General features: G+C 43.0%; 2 protein-coding genes across 8 annotated transcripts in view; both read right to left on the reverse strand.

Moving 5' to 3' along the window:
• dctn1b (dynactin 1b) overlaps window positions 1–13,998 on the reverse strand; it is a 38,967-nt gene extending 24,969 nt beyond the window's left edge. For 2 of the 7 annotated variants that reach the window (XM_065966398.1, XM_065966397.1), the window contains exons 1-5: window positions 9,588–9,808; window positions 4,428–4,679; window positions 3,923–4,001; window positions 3,250–3,281; window positions 1,820–1,840 (exon numbers count right to left, since the gene is read on the reverse strand). In XM_065966398.1, the coding sequence (XP_065822470.1) occupies window positions 1,820–1,840; window positions 3,250–3,281; window positions 3,923–4,001; window positions 4,428–4,679; window positions 9,588–9,620 (417 nt within the window). In that variant the 5' untranslated portion in view covers window positions 9,621–9,808. Of the gene's footprint in view, window positions 1–1,795; window positions 1,841–3,249; window positions 3,282–3,922; window positions 4,002–4,427; window positions 4,680–9,587; window positions 9,964–13,869 lie in introns of those variants that run through there. The other 5 variants (XM_065966401.1, XM_065966400.1, XM_065966399.1 and 2 more) reach the window with 4 other exon arrangements.
• A 1,646-nt stretch (window positions 13,999–15,644) lies between these two features.
• nat8 (N-acetyltransferase 8) lies at window positions 15,645–21,919 on the reverse strand. The gene is made up of 2 exons (XM_020626089.3): window positions 21,633–21,919; window positions 15,645–18,060 (listed from the first exon to the last, which is right to left on the reverse strand). Exon 2 carries the CDS (start codon window positions 18,019–18,021, stop codon window positions 17,347–17,349), a length of 675 nt encoding a protein of 224 aa, XP_020481745.2. The 5' UTR covers window positions 18,022–18,060; window positions 21,633–21,919; the 3' UTR covers window positions 15,645–17,346.
• Window positions 21,920–21,940: the final 21 nt, after the last annotated feature.

Below are 21,940 nucleotides of genomic sequence, written 5' to 3' on the forward strand. Positions count from 1 at the left end.
TTTTTTTCTACAACATAACTTAATAAGTTTAAATCTTTTATGTGTCCGGGCAGTGGCCTGACCGAGCTAACATGCTTAGCTTGAAGAACACAAAGATGAATGTGTGTGTGTGTGTGTGTGTGTGTGTGTGTGTGTGTGTGTGTGTGTGTGTGTGTGTGTGTGTGTGTGTGTGTGTGTGTGTGTGTGATGAAATGAGGCTACAGACGTCACTTGAAACATAAATCAATATCCCACCACACACAGGCATGTTGGAAGCTCAGTGGTGGTAAAGTCATGTAATCAGTAAACCAGATCTGTCTTACTCTCCTACAACTGTCAGTCGTCCATGTAGAAACATATTGAAGATAGTATATTTAGGTTCTTTACATGGAGATCTACATTTCCTGATACTTCATATATCCACTCCACTGCACTCAAGAGGCAAATATTTCAGCTTTTTCCCGACACAAAGAATATCTTCGTTGAGGTTTCCGGGGAAATGCGACATCCTAAGATAGATATGAACCGACATCTACAAACAAAACAGAGATTTTTAATCCTGCTGCTCGAGCCTGAGCTGAACTCCTGATCCTCGAAGTCCACCCGCTGAAGAGAAGATGCAGAGCGCAGAGACGATAAAGTAGACCGGAGCTGACAGGAAATCGATTCTGTGCAGGTTTGATCTTTGCAGGAGGGAGGTCGGTTTCACCTCAAAGTCACAGCTTGACATTTTCAAACCGGCAGCAGAGAAAGGAACACCTGCACGTCTGACTCAGAGCAGTTAAAGAGCATCGGCCTGTCTGAGCCGACGAGAATCCCCTGGTGGCTCAACATCACGTGCTTTGGTGGTGATGAGTAACAAACTACTCTTACTCTCATTACTGTGATTGAGTAGCTTGAGTGCTCACACTACAAGGTGTGAAAATCACATCACAGACTTCAGGATTTTACTTGAGTCGGGAACGTCCCCGCAATTGTCGGGAAAGGAAGAATCAGACCTCAAATTGGCCCGATTATCCTGCAGTGAAAGTCAGGCTTAAGATAGGCTCTCTGCTCCCAGCTCTGGAGAGCAACCCTCCCCTGGCAGCCCTGCAGCGTTCTGCCCATGGAGGTATTATAGAACGGTTAGGTGGAGCCCCGTTTGCTCAGTGTTGCATGAAACATCTGTATCCGTTGATCTACAGACGTCTCTTTCTCGATGTAAGCTTATGGGAAAAATCATTTTTGGTTCCAATCGCTGCAATACCAGGTTCAGCCACCATGTCAAATTTGCTCAAACGGTCAGTGCACTTCCTGGGGGTTTGGTTCCGCCCACGGTAGACTTCCAGAGAGTTGGTAAATCAGAATAAAATGAGCACCTGGGGAGGGGGAGGGGCCTTAAAGAGAGAGCGGTTCCTTGCGGCGGTCGTCTAACACCGCTCAGAAAGACGACAGCTAACAGGATGAATCCACTGCGACTTCAACATGCTTAAAAAGCACAGACAGCAGACACACACACACACACACACACATCATGAGCCACAGAGCAGACACAAACAGAACGCAGCACAGAGAATGGCGAGGTGACGTGACAGACAAGAAGTGGGCGTGGCACTCAGGCAGACAGGGGTCACCCTCTCACTTCCATTTTTCACTCAGAGAGACACAAAGCGGCTGCAACAACATCAATGATGGACGATGAAGTGAGGCGGGCAGGGGATCGTGGGTACATGAAAGTTGATGAGGGCCCTGTTGCCATGCAGCAGCAGCAGCAAGGCCATCCAGAGCCACGGTTACCATGGTTACTACGGTCATCGACATAACATTACCACTGTACCAGGTTTAGAGAAACATGCAACACCTTTTTAGGCTTCAGTCCTCGCTGCGTGGTCGAAGGAAAAGAAGGGGAAGGCGGTGAGGAGGTGAGGATAGGAGGGAGGAGGGAGGGAAGGAGGGAGGAGGGAGGGAAGGAGGGTGGAGGTTAAAGAGTTTGTCAGAGGCATGCTGGAGGTGACGGGGACCGTGGTGATCTTTGTGGGAGGAGGAATCAATTCATCACTGCATATGTTTCACACAGCCGTGTCTTCATTCTCACTTTGTTCCTTTTTCACACAAACTTCATTCAAATGTGTCGAAAGTGTGAATGAAATTTATTTTTATTTTCAGTTGTGAACGAGGAAATGATGACGCAACAGACACACTTCTTCATTATCTGCACAGATGTTGAGCTCAGTGGAATAAAACAATATTATATACTAATTAACATGCACACAAGAGATCTAACAAATGTGTTCATCTCTCGTCTGTCTGTAGTGAAGAATGTGGTTAAAATACGTCTTAAGAGATGATAATAAAGCTGTTTGTGCATCTCATTCCTGTCGTTTACGTTCATGCCTCACCTCAGGTCAATGTGTTTGCAAATGCACGTTTAAATATTTCAGTTTTAAGTCATTACATTGTGCTTTAAACACACCACACCTCTTTCTCCTTCCTTTGTTCATTTTTTAAAGCCTAGACAATCAGTTTGAGGCTGCAACATTAAATAATGCTTCAGAGAAAATAAACCCCTAAAATATTTTCAGTTTGAGATGACATGAGAAGGGTTAAATGAATTAAGAAATGTGCCAATCATCAGAGTCTCTGTCTGCTGCTGCTTGAGGTAATGGACTTTAGGGTTGAACTGATCTCAGCTGAGCTCTTCTTTTTGGTTCCTTGTGGAAGAGAATCAGCAGCGAGTGTTTTTATGAGTAAGTATCGCCCTCTGCTGGTCAGATTTGGAAGCTGAACCTGAAGGAGACTTCATGTGTTAAAGTTCAGTTTGTCCAACAGAACCAGAGCGTTTATTTAAATTAATTAAAAACATATTGTTTATTTTATGATCTTTTTATTATTGTATTACAAAAAATGACAACATGTGCTCCATTTCATTTCCTCAATATGCATTTTTATACTTAATTAATTCTTCTGTAAGTTTCTGATTTTCAGCTTTTTTTTAAGCAAAAATCAAACAAACCACTGAGGAGATTTTTGGTCACCTGCTTAATAATTAATCTGCAGCATTTTATCGATCCAAATGACTGAGATTTATTTGCAAATATGCTCAAATATAAATATCAATCTGCTTCATGGAGAGCTTTTGTTGACGAAATGCCACGGTTAGCGATGTGTGTGTGTGTGTGTGTGTGTATGTGTGTGTGTGTGTGTGTGTGTGTGTGTGTGTGTGTGTGTGTGTGTGCGCTTCTGGTTTCCTGCAGAGAAACTTCATGATCTCAGGTGTGTTTTCTGACTCACCAGTTTAGCGGACTTGGACGTCTCCAGGATCTCTGCAGAGATAAAAAAGATAAACAAAGAAAGTGAGACTCAAACGTTTTATTAAAATGAATGTTTATCTTTTTTTTACGAGGTTTAAAGTCCCTCAATAATCCCGGAGCGAGTCAACATGATTAACTGTCTCTAACAGGTGGTTAACACAGGAGACATGGATCATACATTTTTAAGTTGTAGTTTAGGGACAATTTTGCCTTTTTTCAGATCGGACAGCTGAAGAGAACAGGAAGTGTTGGGGGGGGGGGGGGGGGGGTGACATGTAGGAAAAGACAGAGGTCAGATTCAAACCCACTGCCGACGATGAGGACTCTAGCCTCTGTACAAGGGGCACGGAACATAATCGCTAGGCTCTCTGGCACAGTGAACATCTACTTTTTCACATCAGTTAACCGTTCGCTTATTAAGGGGCGATAAAAAACGATTTATAAATGTAAAAAGTTACATATAGAACCTTTAAGTTTCTTATTCTCAGTATTACATTTGAACACATCATGACAACATTTTATTTACCTTTTTTTTTACCTGATAGTCATTTTACTGAGCTGACCTTGAACGCATCATAATGTACCTGTAAGTCTCCAAACTGATGGATAATAATTGCAAAAGATGAACTATAACAGTCTGAACGTGTTTGTACCTCGTTTTGGAACCTTGCCGGTGCCGGCCTCAGGTGTCTCCGGAGACGTCGTGTCTGCGCCATCGTCGACCAGCTGGATCTGAGACGGGGACAGAAAGACAGAAAGAGACGGTTAGTGATGATGATTTTGATGATGTTGATGAAATTTAAGCTCTGACAAAAGAAAGGGAACTCTAATATTTTATCCTTTTTCCTATAAGTATGAATGTCTGTCCCCTCCAGGCCACCATACTTTAAATAATCTATGATCTCTGTAACACACAGGGGCGCACTCTGCAGTATTTTTCTGTAAAGAAGAAAATCTTTTTTGTTGTATGAGAAAACAGAGAACGCAGCCTGCAGCAGTAAGAAGTCTGACACCCAGAGGAGAGCGGAGAAAAACATCAACCCCCACACGAGCCCGGTGAGTCAAAGAAAAACAAAATCTCAAACATCTTACAAAACTGTGCTGACATCATCCTCTGCTTTCTAGAAAAAAGGAAAAGGTATCTGTGTATCTGTTTACCTGGGACTGTCTCACAAATATCCCGCGATTCTCCTCGCAGGTGAAGTAGCGTTTGCCCTGCACCGTGCCGTCGTTCTTGCCCTTGGCCTCGTCCAGGATGACTCCCACCCATTTTCCAGAGGCAAACAGCGTGTTGCCGATGTAGGCCACCGTACCGCGCTGCCCTTTTCCAATCACCTCCACCAGGGAGCCCACTTTGACGGGCCGCCCGCCCCCGTCTGAGCTCATCCTGCTGCTGCCGCTGCTGGTGGTCTGCAGGGGAAGGACAGGGAAACAAAAGTTAAAACAGGGAGTTACATCAACATCAAAACGACTGATTTTAGTTTTATTTGTCTTCATTTAAGGGGGAATAATTAAAATGCAGCAGCCAGTATGTCCTCCTTCTAACTTTAGATTCTGCTCCTGAATGCTCTGGATTTGTTTGGACCAGAGAAGGTAGGCGCTTTTAAGACCCCCCCACACAGGCCGTTTTGGACGCCCCTCGGTTTGTCAGATATGAGAGCAGTTATCAGGTCAACAGGTGTTGCAGCGATGGAAGCGGTCAAGAGAAGTGGTTCAGATAGAAGTGATTGTACCCGACCTAAAAAGCCTCTGCATGTTTCTAATAAGCTCCACGAGCAGAAACGTGCTCAAACTAGGATCAATATTGGAGATGCTTTTGAAAAATGGAGAGAGGTTAGAACACAGAAAGGTTTACAGACCCATGCAGAGCTGGATAAACACTGAAGCTTCAGAGTCCACCACATGGTGACCTGAGTGAGCATTCACTCTAGAGAGGAGGGGGGGGGGAGACAGATCTCTATGATGTTTAGAATTTAGACTGCAGTACCCATTTTAAACACTAGGTGTCAGAGTTACATACTGCTCCTTTAAGCGTGGTAAATATTTTGGAATAAAGGACATCACTCCCTCTCCAAATTTAACCATTCTTCTTTAAAATCTGAGTCACAAGTTCCCCAACTTTAGGGAAGTTAAATTCTAACATGTTGTTTCTCTGCAGGATGTTCTCTAAACTAAAAAAATTCCAGGTACAATTCTTCTGTTTGCGTTCACACATGCAGCTCACCCTGGATATTTCAAGGCGTTTTTCAGGAGTTTTGTGCAGGTGTGAAAGCACCAACAGGGTCTTTCTGACCCACTGAGGTGTGCAGACCACACTAACAAAAGCATGTCTTATCCTGCTCTCACTAAATGTCAACTACAAGCTACAACAGCACCGAGCACAGAAATGTTTGTGTTTATCAACAGCAACAAACTAAGTGAGTTGTCATACAGCCGCTCTGATGTGCGGACAACAAAAAGCCCATGGGCTCGTAGTAAAGCTGCAATATTTCATAATCAAATAATCCTCCATAACCCAATTTACAGTGTGCTGTCCTAGAAGTGACGGTGACTCAGCAGACAAGCAGAGAGAGAGAGAGAGAGAGAGAGAGAGAGAGAGAGAGAGAGAGAGAGAGAGAGGAGCAGATATTATTACACTGAGCGAGAACACAGACTCTCCTTGAGCTCGCTGTAAACACACACTGCTGCTGTTTGACTTCAACGACACAGAAACAACCCTCCACAGAACCAAAACAGACGCACAGCAGCAACACAGAGATGATCTTAAAGGTACTCGTCTGACTCCTCCACTGCAGGAACTCTGTGCTCTTTACGAGGGATCATGAGAGGACATTTCTGAGGGTCAAAACTGTTGACAACCTAAGGGGGGACATTTTAGTAACTCCAGTGTTTCCCCCTATCAGTCAACATGATCCTTCACCACTCCAAGAGGAAGGCATGAAATTCTTCATTTGTAATATTTACCATTTGGTAAATGTGTGCACTCAAAAGCAGGGTTGAAGAATACAGACTTTTCTTTACTGGGGTTGCCGAAGTGGGGGACCTGAAATGCAGGGGTGGCATGAAGTTTGTGTGCATTCTAGTGTTAACCACTTTTTGAAGGTCTTAGTCCAGGCTCGGCGTTGTTTGGATCTCAGACTGGGCGGACTCCTGATAAAAAAATCTAAACCACCACTGATTGGCTATGTTAACGTCATTACTGAGATGAGAAGCAAAACGCCTCTTTTCTAAAACAATGAATAACTTCAATTCATTCATAATTTGTTTTCTATCCCCCAGTTGGTCTTGGTCTCGGTCCTGACCCCTAAATGTTTTGGTCTTGTCTCGGTCTCAGAGCACTCTGGTCTCGGTTACAACACTAGTGCATTCACAAAAGGGACAATGAATTACCATTAACTGGCTTTACTGTCCCCACTTATCAGATCAAATCTACTCTAATCAAACAGACGAACTGAGTTGTTCGCTCACAATAAATTTACAGTAAAGTAGTTTTCATGGTGCCGCTGATTTATTGATTGATTTCACTTTTGTTTCGATTATTTTCTTCCAGAGAAATAGCCGCTACAGACCCATCTGGAGAAGGAATGAGGAAAGTGAAACAAAGGGAAGAAGTGACGTCTGGTTAGACGACGTCCTAACACAGTCGGTTATATTGCACAATCTGTACGACTTAAAGCAAAGTAAAGGTTGGAATGTGTTTTCATAAAGAGCGTTTTGTTTCAGGACCAACTCTCATGTCAACGTGAGTGAAAAAATCACTCCAAGAATTTTAATGATCAGAGATTCATGGACTCTGGAGAATTTTTTACACAGAAGCTTAAAGAAGACTTCTTAAGGGGGGCGCTTTGACGGGTTTATCTCTAAAGCTTCTTTTAAAGGATTCCATGATGCAGAAAGGACCCTGAAGTTAAAGGAAATGTTGTCAGACACACGACGAGGAACTGGAAACAAATCGTCTGCTACTTCCCGACAATTTGAAATAACATCAAAATAAGTCAAAATGATCCGCTCCTCGTCTCGTAGCCTCCATTTCCTCTTTTTTCTTGCTTGCATATGAAACCAAAAATGCTTTTTTTTATGAACATCCCTGTTAAGATATTCGGTCTGTAGCAGCTCTGAAACCCTCTGATTGCGTGAAGCTAATTAACCTAGCTTTTAATTCATGACCACTGTGGAAGCAGACATTTCTTAGCAGCATTCATGAGTCTCTTTGCAAAGCATTTCCTTCAACACAATCAAGTCCTCTAATCTTTTATTCACGCTTTAAAGTCTATTTTAAATCGCTTCAGGTTCCTGACACAAGCAGGAAGCAGCAGCTCGGCTTCTCGGCTCCGATGCACCTGTCAGCTCTCTGCAATCAAACGTCCCTTGTTGTTTATAATTCAAACCTTATCTGAAGTCATAAAACAGCTGCTCTTCTCCGGCTAACAGACTGTAAACGGAGCCCTGGGTGTTGTTCTGTTATCGCCGCCCTGACCCGTTTGCCATGTGCTGCAGGAAAAATGACCCGAGGAGGACGTGTTGAATTATTTAGTGCCACTCTACTCTTAAAACAGTGGCATGCTCACGCAGACGACAACACTAAAAGAGAGATATAAACAGTGATAGCGCCTCATTTACTGCACTGTTACGCATGGCTGAGGGTGCTGGAGGAACCCGTCGGCCTGAAGAGGGTATAGCTCTAAAAAATAAAATAAGTTCCTAAGTCACACAGGAAATATAACAAAGAGTAACATCTTAAAGATAATTCACATGAAGTAAGAGTTTGTCTGAGATCTGAAGGAAACACTGTGATGTCATCCCTCCTCATGAGCGGGACGCGGCCTGACTCAGAGTCGGATGACAAGCGGGAAATTTTCTGGGTCTCATGGATCCAGTTTCTAATGATGAGTCCTTCAACGAGTCGTTGATTTGTTTATTGAATCAGCATTATTTGCCAAACTTTGTAATCATTTAATAAATCTTTGGGGCGATCTTCCAGCAAATATGTCTAACAGATGCTTCTTCAAGCTTGCTTTTTTCATGATTTTAATTTAAATCTTGGTGGGTTTTTAAAACTGTTTGACCAAAGAAGCAAGCTGAGGAATGCTGGAGAATAAAGACTTTCTGTTTAACCTCATGGTTGTTTGCATACACAAGCAGCTGCTTCATGAATGTAATCGTGTACAGACTTGACCCTGCCAAGTGTGTTACTGTAAGAAACCTCTAGAGGGCGCACCAGAGACCTCAGGACATATACAACGGGATGTTAGTATCATTTCAAACTGCGATCAGAACCATCATAATATTAATATCGATAACCAACAGTAACATCAGATCAGCTCAGACGACTCATGACCGGTGGACAGAACACACCGACTCAGCACCGTCCTCACTTCAACATTTTCCTTCATGCATGAGCGCCGCGTAACGGTCCCCAATACTTTGGTTTAACGAGGTGACCCTAGAAAGTATATCTCTGTCTTAAACCCTGAACGTAAAACAGAAAATGAAATGTGCATTCGTTCAATACTGAGATGATGACATGAAGTGTTGGGACAGCGTGGGACACCGGCTGCCCACTTTGAGAACTGTAGCCTCTGTACATGAGGCATGCAAACCAACCGCTAGGCCACCAGCACCCCATAAGTCATAGTTTTTATGTCTATCTACTGTTTATCTGTGTTTGTCATATGTTTCTCCCTAATCCAAACAAAGCGTTTTTATTTACCACCAATTAATCTGAGGTTAGCGGACGGTTAGCTCACCTTCCTCTGACAACATGAAGAACGGTTTGCAGGTATCACTATTAACCTCAGCATTGCTTTCTTAAAACGAAAACATTTTTCCACGTGTCCATCGTGAATGCTCACATCGCAATAACGATGCGTTTACGATTAATTTGCACGGCCCATAATCAGCATTTCTTAAACTTTTAGACACCTTAAGACAGCCTCAAAGGTGAATGATTGATGGTAAAAGTCTTCTGCAGATGAATCCAAATGAAAATAATTTTGAGTTGGCCTTATAATGTTTAGTCTTTAGTTGAGTTGAGTCATCTTCTCAGAGGTCTGAACCTGAAGATCAGAGCAGGAGCGACGTATAACCCTGAGGGGGCATCCGAGGCAAACAAAGAGGCGACAATCCAGACACCAGGAATGCAGCATAAAAATGGATGTAAGCCGCTTCTTTTCAGAGTGAAATGGACAAGCAGGAGGTGACAGAGTGAAGCTAATTGATCGGACAGAGAGAGGAACAATACCACGTAGATCAGGACTAACTTAAACCACCACAGTCCGACCCCTTTCCAAACACAACCTGGGACGTAAACACACTCACCCGTGTGTACGTGTTCCTCCTGGTTTGTGACATGTTTCCTGCTCGCCCCACAAGTCTCCAGTCTCCCCTGAAGGAGTGTGTAAACGGGGAGAGCGTCGGCCAGACAGAAGGAGTCTGGAGGTGGGGGGGGGGCAGTGATGCTTCTGGAGCGTCTCCCTCTTCCTCTCTGTCTCTTTACAGAATCACACCATCCCCTCTCCTCATCCTCACAGCCTCTCTTAAAAAAAAAAAACACTCCCCGCCCCCTCCTCTTTGATGCTGCTCCCAAAAACAAGAGCCAGCAGGACAGGATCTTGGCTCTTGAAAAAAAAAAGTTTCAATGCCGATCGAAGCCCATCCGACTGAACGGGGCAGAAGGAAAACAGCAGAGCAAAGGAGTGAGACGGCTCGCTCGCTTTGAGTGCATCAGCTGAGCGGCTGCTGCTGCAGAGCGAGTGTCTCTGCGCTGGCTCCTGCAGGAGGGGAGGGAGGTGTAGGCCTAGAGACTCATGGAGGCGCTGGGTCCTAAAGCCTGCAAATCAGCCTCTTTAAAAAGCTGCTAAAAAAAAACTTGACAAGTCATGATTCCCATGCATGTCGACCTTTTGTTGACATCATGCAGACATTCAAACCTCTGAGTTTGTGACTGTTTACAGACTTTTTAAACGTACATTTAAGTCCTGAAAAGACAAATGATTTCACTACCTAACTGTGAGGCAGCTGCAGAAGTGTCCTAGGTGGGTGGGCACAGGTAAAACTGTTTCTGCGCACACTGCTGGTGCCGTCTCAAAACGGTGACAAGCTCACTGTGGGGTTCATGTCTGATGGACTCTTGTTGAAAGGCAAAATTACACACCAAATTTAGGCAAAATTAAGTGGTACAAAGTTAATATTTGCTCTGTGGGGCAGCTGTGGCCATGTGGTTAGGGTACACGCCCCATGTACAGAGGCTGTAGTCCATTAATCGGGAATCCGACCTTCCCGCATGTCATTCCTCACTCTCTCTCCCCCTGATTTCTGACTCTATCCACTGTCCTGTGTCCGTATCTCTGCAGCTTAACCGTACTCATAAAACAAATACAGTCCATCAAAATAATGATAAAGAAAGACATCCTGAAGCTACACACTGCAGCTGAGTCACATGACGGATGTTTATAGTTTCATTCTTCTTCTAAACGTGTCAACTATCCGAGGAAATGCTAGCCCTCAAATTTAAAAAACAAAAGCACAGGCAGTAAGCATTTTCCAACCAAAAAAAGAGGGACAGCCAACCAGTTCAGCTCAATCTGTTTTCATTGTGTGTGAACACAAAAGGCCCAGGTGATGCTCTGTAACGCAGCACACACACACACTGTAAGCAGGAGCCAGCGCATTGCATTAGCGCGCCCCGTCTGATGCTGTGGCCCATCACAGAGCATGGATTAACTCTCCTTTATCAGCTTTTATCAGCTAACTGCATGGCTCGGGCTTTTTTTTTTTTTAACTCTCAGTCCTCTCTATTTCTGTGTTGTCATCTTTTTTTTGCAATGGGAGCAAACGCTGCAGGGTTTCAGTGGAAAAGCTTTCAGATTAGAGGATGACGAGGGATGCTGATATCAGGGACAAGAGTAAACAGCCTTTAAGAGAGGGACATATGTAATTCCCTTTACAAATAATGCATCACTTACAACGCTTCAAGAAACAAGCATGGAGCAGGACACAAAATACACAATCTGAAGGTTTAGATTTACCTCCGCACTGACTGCAAAAAGTGCATTAAAGTCTAGAAAACAGCTTGTAGACATGTTAGGAGACTGAAACACTGTTGAGGATGTTTAGGGACAAAAACAAACCTCTGCAGTCTCTTTGCACCCTTTTATGCAAATGACAAAAGCAGAACCACAAGAGGGGGTGCTGTAGCTCTTATCTCTCACCGGAAAACCAGCAGACAGCCAAAAAAAGAAAAATATCAAAGAACTGCTTTACAGCTTTACAGCAAATGGGAACAATAGGAAGAGAAAGAGGCGTCACCAGCAGCTCAACCAAAGCGCTGTCTGCTGCTGCTGCGAGAGCACGGGAAGGTTGCAGGAACAGAGGTGACACCACACAGACTGCACCTCAGACGTCTACAGGTCCAGGAGGATCAAATCAAAGTCACAGACGAGGTAAAAGACGAGCGTGAGCATGCATTCATTAAGATTCAGAAGATTTGTTTGATTGTGTTAAGATTTGTGCATGATGTTAAAAGCTGAATGATGGTGTGAAAATGCTGCGTCAGGAGTCATGAAGGTAGAAAGGTAATTTTAAGGTACGTCAGACAGCAGAGAGTTTCATTCAGAGCTGCAAACAACAAGAGCTTTAATTAGAAATTAATCTGTTAGATAAGTCAGTTATTCTTTAAAAGAGAAATCAGTAAGATTTATATCTTATTTATATTTTTTTCAAATATGAATTATTGTTTTTTATTGATTATCTTCATTTTTGCCTTGACTGCTGTAACAATGCAAATTCACCTGTTTTTGGGATTTATAGAGGATTCTCTTGTCTTATATAAATATTATAATTTAAGTTTACTAGACAGGATAATCTACATTATTTAAGATAAAAATAAGATAAGATAAGATAAACTTTATTCATCCCAGCAAGGAAATGTAGGTGTCCCAGCAGCCAGCATACATACAAACACACAACACAACACATATATACATACATATCCCACCCATACAAAAAAAACATGAGCCCACAGTATTATACAAAATTACCATGTTGAAGGGACGCCCTACTGCTGACCCTACTCACTGCAATCACATTAAAATAGCACAAGCAGGGGACACTTCTTACTTCAACAAAAGAAATGTAATTTTTACTTTTATTTGCACAAAAACTTCAGGCCACCCCTGCATAACTCAGGGTCTGGGATGGGCTGGGCCCCCCAGTCTAATAAGTCTGGGTTCGGCCCTGTTGGTTAGACTAACGCGCTTCTGAGCAGGTCATGTTAATTTGTCCAGGAGCAGCAGGACAGAGGGATCTGTTTATGGGAGGAGGGGGGGGGGGGGGGCAACAAGTGAACGACAGGGACTCAACTTTAAAGAGGGAAAAGTCAGACAAGGATTTACAATCATCCCTCATCGAGAGTTGCGTCTGATTTCATTTCTGTTAAACTTTTCATATTGCGACTGATAAATTCTTCACACACATGCACAAACAGGATCCTATTCACTCATGGAGTGGGGTTACACATGAGGGAGCGGGGGGGTCGGTGCCTTGCTCAAGGATGTGCAGTGCTCAGGAAGTGAACCTGCACCTCTCCAGCTACCAGACTTGGTCCGCGACGGGACTTGAACCTATCGTCCCTACAGACCGAGCCGCTGCCGCCCCAAATCATTAACTCATAATGAAGAATAATTCTGCTCACACAAGTGGAAACACATTAGGTAATTATGTTGAGCCTTTCTTCTCCCACTAAGTGCATGTTAATGATATTCATTCGATGGTCACACACTGGAAAATAGGTCATCCAAAGAAAACCGGGTCTGCTCTTCTTTTTATTTCACTCCAGGGTGCAAGAGAACAAATTTTACTGCATTCTCATTTTTACAAATCTTATATAAAACATTCATGGCTTCAAATAAAAAAGATGAATCTGTAATTTGTTGCCATCTAGTGAGTTTAAAACCCAAAGACCTCTGATCCAGACATCCCACAGCCTCCCTGACCAGAAAGGTGTTTTATATGTCATTTATATAACAAATACAAAAAGGTAAATAAATGTAATGTGTACCTGTTCAGTCAGGTGCTAATCATAATAAATCACATCTTGGGTGTGGCTGCAGCCTTACATGACATTTTAAACCCGTCAGATTAACACAATAGGATGAAACAATTAGAGGAAGGAGATCTGGACTGCAGATTAAATCATTTAATCGAGAATAATTCGACCAGTCATCCCATTAAAGATGGATATTCACAACATATCGCTTTAATTACCAACAACAAAAGATTATTAAATATTGTTTGATGGTTTTCACTTAGTTATTGGTCGTTTAAACCACAAAATAAATCATTTTTACGGCTGTAAATGTGATTAAAAAATCGACATTTCTGTGATTGTTGGTGCTGTCAGCTGTCAGCGGGACACTCCCTGACAGCCGTTAGCATGAGGAGCCGCTAGCTTCGGGTTAGCTTCCGTTAAAAACGTTTAAAAGACTTAATTATATAATAAAAACACACATGTATATAAACGTATATGTGTACAGGCAGATGAGTTTATGTTTTTTTATAATATATCCAATTGTCCAGGTGACATACATGCACTAAATCTTACCTGTTTGTGTCCTGAAATCGGGCTAACCGCTCAGCTTCGTCCCCGACAGGCTACATCCATCCATGGAGGTCTGACCGGACACATCCGCTGCGAGGTGTCCGAGCTGCTGCCTGACTCGGCCCGCCTCACAGCACCGGAGAGGCCCGCTGATACCAAACACACTTTCTTTTTTTTAAATGTATTTCAAGTATTTGACTGTGTTCACAGGTGAGTTAATACAAGGTGAGCATGTTCAAAAATAGACTGAATATTACTTGTTTTCTATCCAGACAGAAATAAAGTCATCATACTCTGAAACATTTCTTGAATAAACATGTTTATTTCAGCATTTTTTGACATTTTTCTATTTGTTAATATATCCTAAATGTATTTAATTCATCATTCATTCATTCATAATGAAAGACAAACATAAACCCTCAAATATAGAATGAAAAGAAGCAGAAAGAAGAATGATATCAGGTTTATTATGTGTCCCTCTTTCATGAGACATTAATTAACAAAGCTGATAATTCAGTAAAATTACAAAAGAAACAGGCCAACACAACCAGTTACAGCTCATTTTATACCATTCAAGGAAGATCACAGAATTATGAAACTTAGTGAACACATTTCATAACATTTCCTCAACATCTTGCCTTTAATTGTTTTGTATTTTAATAAAATATTTGCATTAGATTCTTTGGTTTCTCACAGTAAAGCAACGTTCCCTCAATTTGGTTCTGAATATTCATCATTTAAAGATCTCTCTTCCTTTTAAGTCTTAATGGTTCTCCTCTTTTGTAAAATGTTTTCTGGATGTTGGTGGGCAGCGGTTTCTGAGTTTTCTGAATAATTCATGAAACATCCACATGGGTTTGATGGATCTCTATTCTGGCAAGTCAAGTTCTCGTATTGGAAGACATTTTTTATTAAAAAAAAAAAAAAAAAGATCAGATCTCAGTTGGATCCTCGCCCTGTAGCCACAGCCTTTCTCTGTCTCTCTAGAGATTCAACAGACTCGTTCTACCTGTTCCAACAGGTGTGAGACTTTTAAAGAGACCAGCGTGATGATGAAAACACCTATAGAGGTATAAAGAACTGAACACACACGTCATAGAAAACAGTCTCCTGACACTGTGATGGGAGGAGATCTAATCAAAGGTTCTCTAGATCAGTGGTTCTCAACCCGTGGGTCGGGACCCATAGGTGGGTCAGGGAGCTGTCTGCTGCCTGGAAAAAATTAAATTAAAGCACTTTAAAAAAAATGGTTTTGTTCCGTCAGACAGAGGCCTTTCTGTGCACACTCGTTAGGATAACTGCTGACTCTAAATTCCCTGTAGGTGTGAATGTGAGTGTGTCTGGTTGTCTGTCTCTATGTCAGCCCTGTGATTGGCTGGTGAACACTCCAGGATGTAACCCCGCCTCTCGCCCCATGACAGCTTGGACAACACAACCCTGAACGGGACTCGCGCTATAGACGATGGAAGGAGGACTTCATGACAATATCAGAGCTTGAGATGAACCAAAAAGTATTTTTTTCTGCTGTGATTTAGCAACTTTCCCGCTCTTTTTTCTGAAGTGAAAAATCTGTTTAAATATGAGACACTAAATATTACCTTTCATACATTAGATGTTAGAAAAATCACAAATTAACTGTTTCCAATCAGAGAGTTTCACATGAACATCCTCTCACATTGGATTTACATCTTAGACAGTTTTAGAAAATGTTGGTACATGACACAACTAAAGATGAAATGACACCTGACAGGAGAACGGGGATGAAAGGAAGCAAGAGGTGGATTATCAGAAACTTTTTATTAGTTCTTGTTTTGCATATCAAGTTTCTGCAAACATTTAGTAAAATCAGTTTGTTACATGTTCTTCATGTAGAACGAGTTGGATTATTCAATAAGTTATTTTTAGCAACGACCCTGAAAAAGTCAGTGAAAACAACATTTTAGTGTTTTTACGAATGCAGCAAAAAAAAAACATCTTTTCAGTAACATCCACTTAGCTCTAACGTTACCCGCTAACTGGCAGTTTCCAAAGGATCCATGCGTGCCGCGTTACGTCTGCGCCGCGCATTCCACAGTTTATCACACCCGGTTCAACGCCACGCGATCCGTCTCTGGAGCGTGCCAGCAGCGCCACTCTGCTCTGCTCCGTTTCAAACACGCTCCGAGTCTATGGTCGACAGAACCTGCTGCAAGTACGTGTCAAGCTGAACAGAGCAGATCCACCCAAACAGGAAGTCAGGCAAGGAAACGCACCATGGGCGGTTCTAGACAGGGGCCAACAGGGGCCAGTGCCCCTGCAACTCTGTGAGCTTGGTCCCCCCCCTGTTGCCACCCCTCCAAAAGGAAGAGCCCCCCCCCAATAATACATAGACAGTATTTGACTCTCAATCTAGTATTAAATTCTGTTACTGAAACAAATATAAATCATGGTATTTAATGATGTGTGCTTTTATTTGGCATAATATTTATATATTTTTTAAAGCGATCATCTTTGTCTATTTGTCCCCGGGGTTTAATGTTCCCCTCTGACAAAACAACTGGCCCCAGTTTGGCCCCCTCAGTAAAAGTGGTCTAGAACCACTACTGAAACGCACAGAGCATTTCAAAATAATACGCAATCGTCTGACTCCCGATCGGATATCATCATTACGTCAAAACAGGCGCCGAATGAGCTACAACTCGACCTCAGAAAAACAAAGTAACGCGTTGTTTGCACGTTGTTCTCTTTGTTCACGTGTGATCTTCTAGTTCTCCTGTGATCTTGTGAACCTGCGAGTACAGCCCCACTTCCGCTTCAGAAACAGACCCAGTGGGGTATATCGGGCGTGCGCAGTCGGACGGAGCAAGACCCCGGCAGAGATAGAACGCTGCACAACACAGAACCCGTGGAAACCGCGAGTAAGAGTTCATGAACACAAGAAGTTGGAAGAAGGATTTCTGAATTTTGGAGATGGGGCCGTTTGAGGAGAACATGGATGCAGCATAAAAAATCAAAGTGACACATTCATGATGGTCAAAACAAAACGAAATGATCAGGTCCATCAATTTATCAATTTACTTTCAGTAGAGTGTAGATCAAGATCTTTTTTTTTTTTAAGCGGGTAATTAACCCGTAGAGATCCAGATCTCTTTCACAAGGTGACCTGACCACGACCACATGTCATAATAAACATTAGCCCTGAGCATGGACAGGGCAGATGATTTAACGTGTGTGTGTGTGTGTGTGTGTGTGTGTGTGTGTGTGTGTGTGTGTGTGTGTGTGTGTGTGTGTGTGTGTGTGTGTGTGTGTTGGACAAAGAAAATATGACCAACCTCTCACTGCCAGTGTGTGTGGAGTAAACAGTCCCTCGTGTTGATAATGTCACCTGACGTGTCCTGAGAGTTTTGTTGCCATTACTGCAATGCATGCTGGGTACACAGACGCCTACAAACCTGCTGAACGGACGGTTTGCCCCTGAAATGTTAAACAGTCTCTCTCGTCTCAGTTGTTTTGTGTGTCTCTCTGTAAATCTAATCTGTACTCGATCAGAGTGAAGTTCATGAGTTTGCCGATGAACTCGGGTATGAGGAACTCTCGGATCTTCTCGTAGCCCATGTGCTCGTACAGCTTCTGAGCGTCTGTCTGCACCGTGGAGGTGTACAGGATGACTGCTGCGTAACCCCTGTCGCGGGTAAAATCAGCGACCGTCCGACACAGAGCTTTAGCGATGCCCATCCTGCGATGACTGCGGCATACGGACGCACGTTTCAACTCCAAGCACGCGGGGGCGTTCTCATTAGGGAGGCAAGCCACCGTGCCCACCACCCGGCCGTCGTATTCTGCCACCCAGAAACACGAGTCCTTCTGCTCCAGGTAGGTCCCTGCGATGTTGTCGAGGTCCTTCTTGAGAGAGGTGTCGATGTATTTGTTGAACATGTACACGACCAGCTGCCGGGCGGCGGCCAGGACGAGCGTGACGGCCAGCACGGGCAGCAGGAAGGACTTGGAGCTGGTCAGGAGGGCGCAGAAGGTGCACATGAGCACCATCTGGGTGGGAGGCTGTTTGAGGAGGTGCATGAAGGAGGACGGGACGTGCTCGCTCATCCCCAAAGTGAAGATCTCCTTCACCGCCTCGGCGTCTTCGTCCTTATACTTACGGATCTGGATACTAGCCATGGCTCGGCTCGGCTCGGCTCGGCTCGGCTCAGCTCGGCTCTATAAAAAGAAAACATTTCAAAATGAGAGGTTACACATCACTACTGTAGTGGCTATTTGTCCAAAAACAATAAAATCTAAATAAACTAATATCAAACATAATCAAATGACCACTGATGCATCATGGGGGATATGATGTATGCAGGCAAAAGAAATCCAACGTCCATGCAAGAGATCTGCAGGTTTTTGGTTCAAAAGAAAGAAAACACAAGAACAAAGAAAATCATCTCCTGCTGCCTCTCATAGGCCCACCCAGGTGCATGCTGGTCCTCTACCTGCCTCTGGTGCCCACAGTGTAACCAAAATACTAATATAAAACTAAATTTACTAAACAAATAACTAGCAAAAGAAAATATGACCCCAAATACTGTTTGAAATAAAGAAAACGTGTAGAATAATTAAATAAACAACTAAATACCAAAACTAATTCTAACAACAATTAAATAGCTCCAATAACTACTATGTGTCAATACTGTCCATTTACGACTCTGTTTTTGCACATTTACATTTAATCTTTCATATTTAAGACTAGTAATGTTTAGTTAAATCCTGGTTGTATATATTCACATTCTTAGTTTTGATATTCTTAGTACTTATTTACTTTGTATTTAATATTATATTGTGTGTTTATCGCTCATATTGTGTGTTTGAACAACCTGCTGCTGTAACACCACAATTTCCCAGTTTGGGATCAATAAAGTAATTCTATTCTATTCTATTCTATTTACATGTTTTGTTTATTTTCTTTACAGCATGTCAGTGTGTAATAATCTCTCCATGACTAGTATAGGATTTTTGAAAACCACCTGCATGATGCTAAACAACAATACTGCTAAAATACTGTCCTGTTGAGAGGAGGTGACGTAAACTAGTGAAGGTGGTGTAAACTAGTGAAGGTGACGTAAACTAGTGGAGGTGACGTAAACTAGCGGAGGTGACGTAAACTAGCGGAGGTGACGTAAACTAGAGGAGGTGACGTAAACTAGTGAAGGTGACGTAAACTAGTGGAGGTGACGTAAACTAGTGGAGGTGACGTAAACTAGAGGAGGTGACGTAAACTAGTGGAGGTGACGTAAACTAGTGGAGGTGACGTAAACTAGAGGAGGTGACGTAAACTAGTGAAGGTGACGTAAACTAGTGAAGGTGACGTAAACTAGAGGAGGTGACGTAAACTAGTGGAGGTGACGTAAACTAGAGGAGGTGTCGTAAACTAGTGAAGGTGACGTAAACTAGTGAAGGTGACGTAAACTAGTGGAGGTAAACTAGTGGAGGTAAACTAGTGGAGGTGACGTAAACTAGTGGAGGTGACGTAAACTAGAGGAGGTGACGTAAACTAGTGAAGGTGACGTAAACTAGTGGAGGTGACGTAAACTAGTGGAGGTGACGTAAACTAGAGGAGGTGACGTAAACTAGTGAAGGTGACGTAAACTAGTGAAGGTGACGTAAACTAGAGGAGGTGACGTAAACTAGTGAAGGTGACGTAAACTAGAGCAGGTGACGTAAACTAGAGGAGGTGACGTAAACTAGTGGAGGTGACGTAAACTAGAGGAGGTGACGTAAACTAGTGGAGGTGACGTAAACTAGAGGAGGTGACGTAAACTAGTGGAGGTGACGTAAACTAGTGGAGGTGACGTAAACTAGAGGAGGTGACGTAAACTAGAGGAGGTGACGTAAACTAGTGAAGGTGACGTAAACTAGAGGAGGTGACGTAAACTAGTGAAGGTGACGTAAACTAGAGGAGGTGACGTAAACTAGTGGAGGTGACGTAAACTAGTGAAGGTGACGTAAACTAGAGGAGGTGACGTAAACTAGTGAAGGTGACGTAAACTAGTGGAGGTGACGTAAACTAGAGGAGGTGACGTAAACTAGAGGAGGTGACGTAAACTAGTGAAGGTGACGTAAACTAGAGGAGGTGACGTAAACTAGTGAAGGTGACGTAAACTAGAGGAGGTGACGTAAACTAGTGAAGGTGACGTAAACTAGAGGAGGTGACGTAAACTAGTGGAGGTGACGTAAACTAGTGAAGGTGACGTAAACTAGAGGAGGTGACGTAAACTAGTGAAGGTGACGTAAACTAGAGGAGGTGACGTAAACTAGTGAAGGTGACGTAAACTAGTGGAGGTGACGTAAACTAGTGAAGGTGACGTAAACTAGAGGAGGTGACGTAAACTAGTGAAGGTGACGTAAACTAGTGGAGGTGACGTAAACTAGTGGAGGTGACGTAAACTAGTGAAGGTGACGTAAACTAGAGGAGGTGACGTAAACTAGTGAAGGTGACGTAAACTAGTGGAGGTGACGTAAACTAGTGAAGGTGACGTAAACTAGAGGAGGTGACGTAAACTAGTGAAGGTGACGTAAACTAGTGAAGGTGACGTAAACTAGTGAAGGTGACGTAAACTAGTGAAGGTGACGTAAACTAGAGGAGGTGACGTAAACTAGAGGAGGTGACGTAAACTAGTGGAGGTGACGTAAACTAGTGAAGGTGACGTAAACTAGTGAAGGTGACGTAAACTAGTGGAGGTGACGTAAACTAGTGAAGGTGACGTAAACTAGAGGAGGTGACGTAAACTAGTGAAGGTGACGTAAACTAGTGAAGGTGACGTAAACTAGTGGAGGTGACGTAAACTAGTGAAGGTGACGTAAACTAGAGGAGGTGACGTAAACTAGAGGAGGTGACGTAAACTAGTGGAGGTGACGTAAACTAGTGAAGGTGACGTAAACTAGTGAAGGTGACGTAAACTAGAGGAGGTGACGTAAACTAGTGGAGGTGACGTAAACTAGTGGAGGTGACGTAAACTAGAGGAGGTGACGTAAACTAGTGGAGGTGACGTAAACTAGAGGAGGTGACGTAAACTAGAGGAGGTGACGTAAACTAGTGAAGGTGACGTAAACTAGTGAAGGTGACGTAAACTAGTGAAGGTGACGTAAACTAGTGAAGGTGACGTAAACTAGAGGAGGTGACGTAAACTAGAGGAGGTGACGTAAACTAGTGGAGGTGACGTAAACTAGTGGAGGTGACGTAAACTAGTGGAGGTGACGTAAACTAGAGGAGGTGACGTAAACTAGTGAAGGTGACGTAAACTAGTGGAGGTGACGTAAACTAGTGAAGGTGACGTAAACTAGAGGAGGTGACGTAAACTAGTGGAGGTGACGTAAACTAGAGGAGGTGACGTAAACTAGAGGAGGTGACGTAAACTAGTGAAGGTGACGTAAACTAGAGGAGGTGACGTAAACTAGAGGAGGTGACGTCATTCAGCAGAAGAAGGTCAAACAGGAACTAAAAGTTGTGAAGTCCTTAAACAGTTACTGCTAACATGTGACCACTTTGACCCTCAGACGTTACATTAATACCTTAAAGTATTCTTGCAGTTGAGGTTTGAGGTTTTAGAGTTCTGTTGTTGATGCTAACTTTATCACAGAGTCAACGAAACTAAAACAAAGAATATTTAAAAACACTCAACTGATTAGCTAACAGCTAACTAGCATCGATGCTACACTCACGACGCTGTAGATTGTTTTGTTTGGATCATCTGGAGGGAAAGAAGAGTGGAAATTATTTGAATATGACTTACTGTTGTATCCTTATGACTGACAGTGCGGTTCCGATGAACGTTAGAGCAGCAAAGTGTCCAGAAGTCAGAAGAATTGTCTCATTATTTCACTCCGAGCTGCTCCGGTACTTTCTTACCGCTGCGCTGCGTTCACGGTGACACTGTAGAATTGGAAATTCGAGGTTCGTTAATTCTGTTATAGACTTCTCGTTTGATTTTGTAATTCTTAAGCGTCGCTATCAAACATTATTTATATATTCAAAGTGAAATGACCAACAGCAGGATGTGGAACCTAAACATTCACACAACCACAGTAACACTCACTCACT

The sequence above is a fragment of the Labrus bergylta genome, chromosome 18 (assembly GCF_963930695.1).
Source record: "Labrus bergylta chromosome 18, fLabBer1.1, whole genome shotgun sequence".
Classification (NCBI taxonomy): Eukaryota; Metazoa; Chordata; class Actinopteri; order Labriformes; family Labridae; genus Labrus; species Labrus bergylta.

Bases quoted from the DNA above. Each gene is read 5' to 3' on its own strand.
- nat8 (XM_020626089.3), bottom strand. From the start codon at position 18,021: ATGGCTAGTATCCAGATCCGTAAGTATAAGGACGAAGACGCCGAGGCG.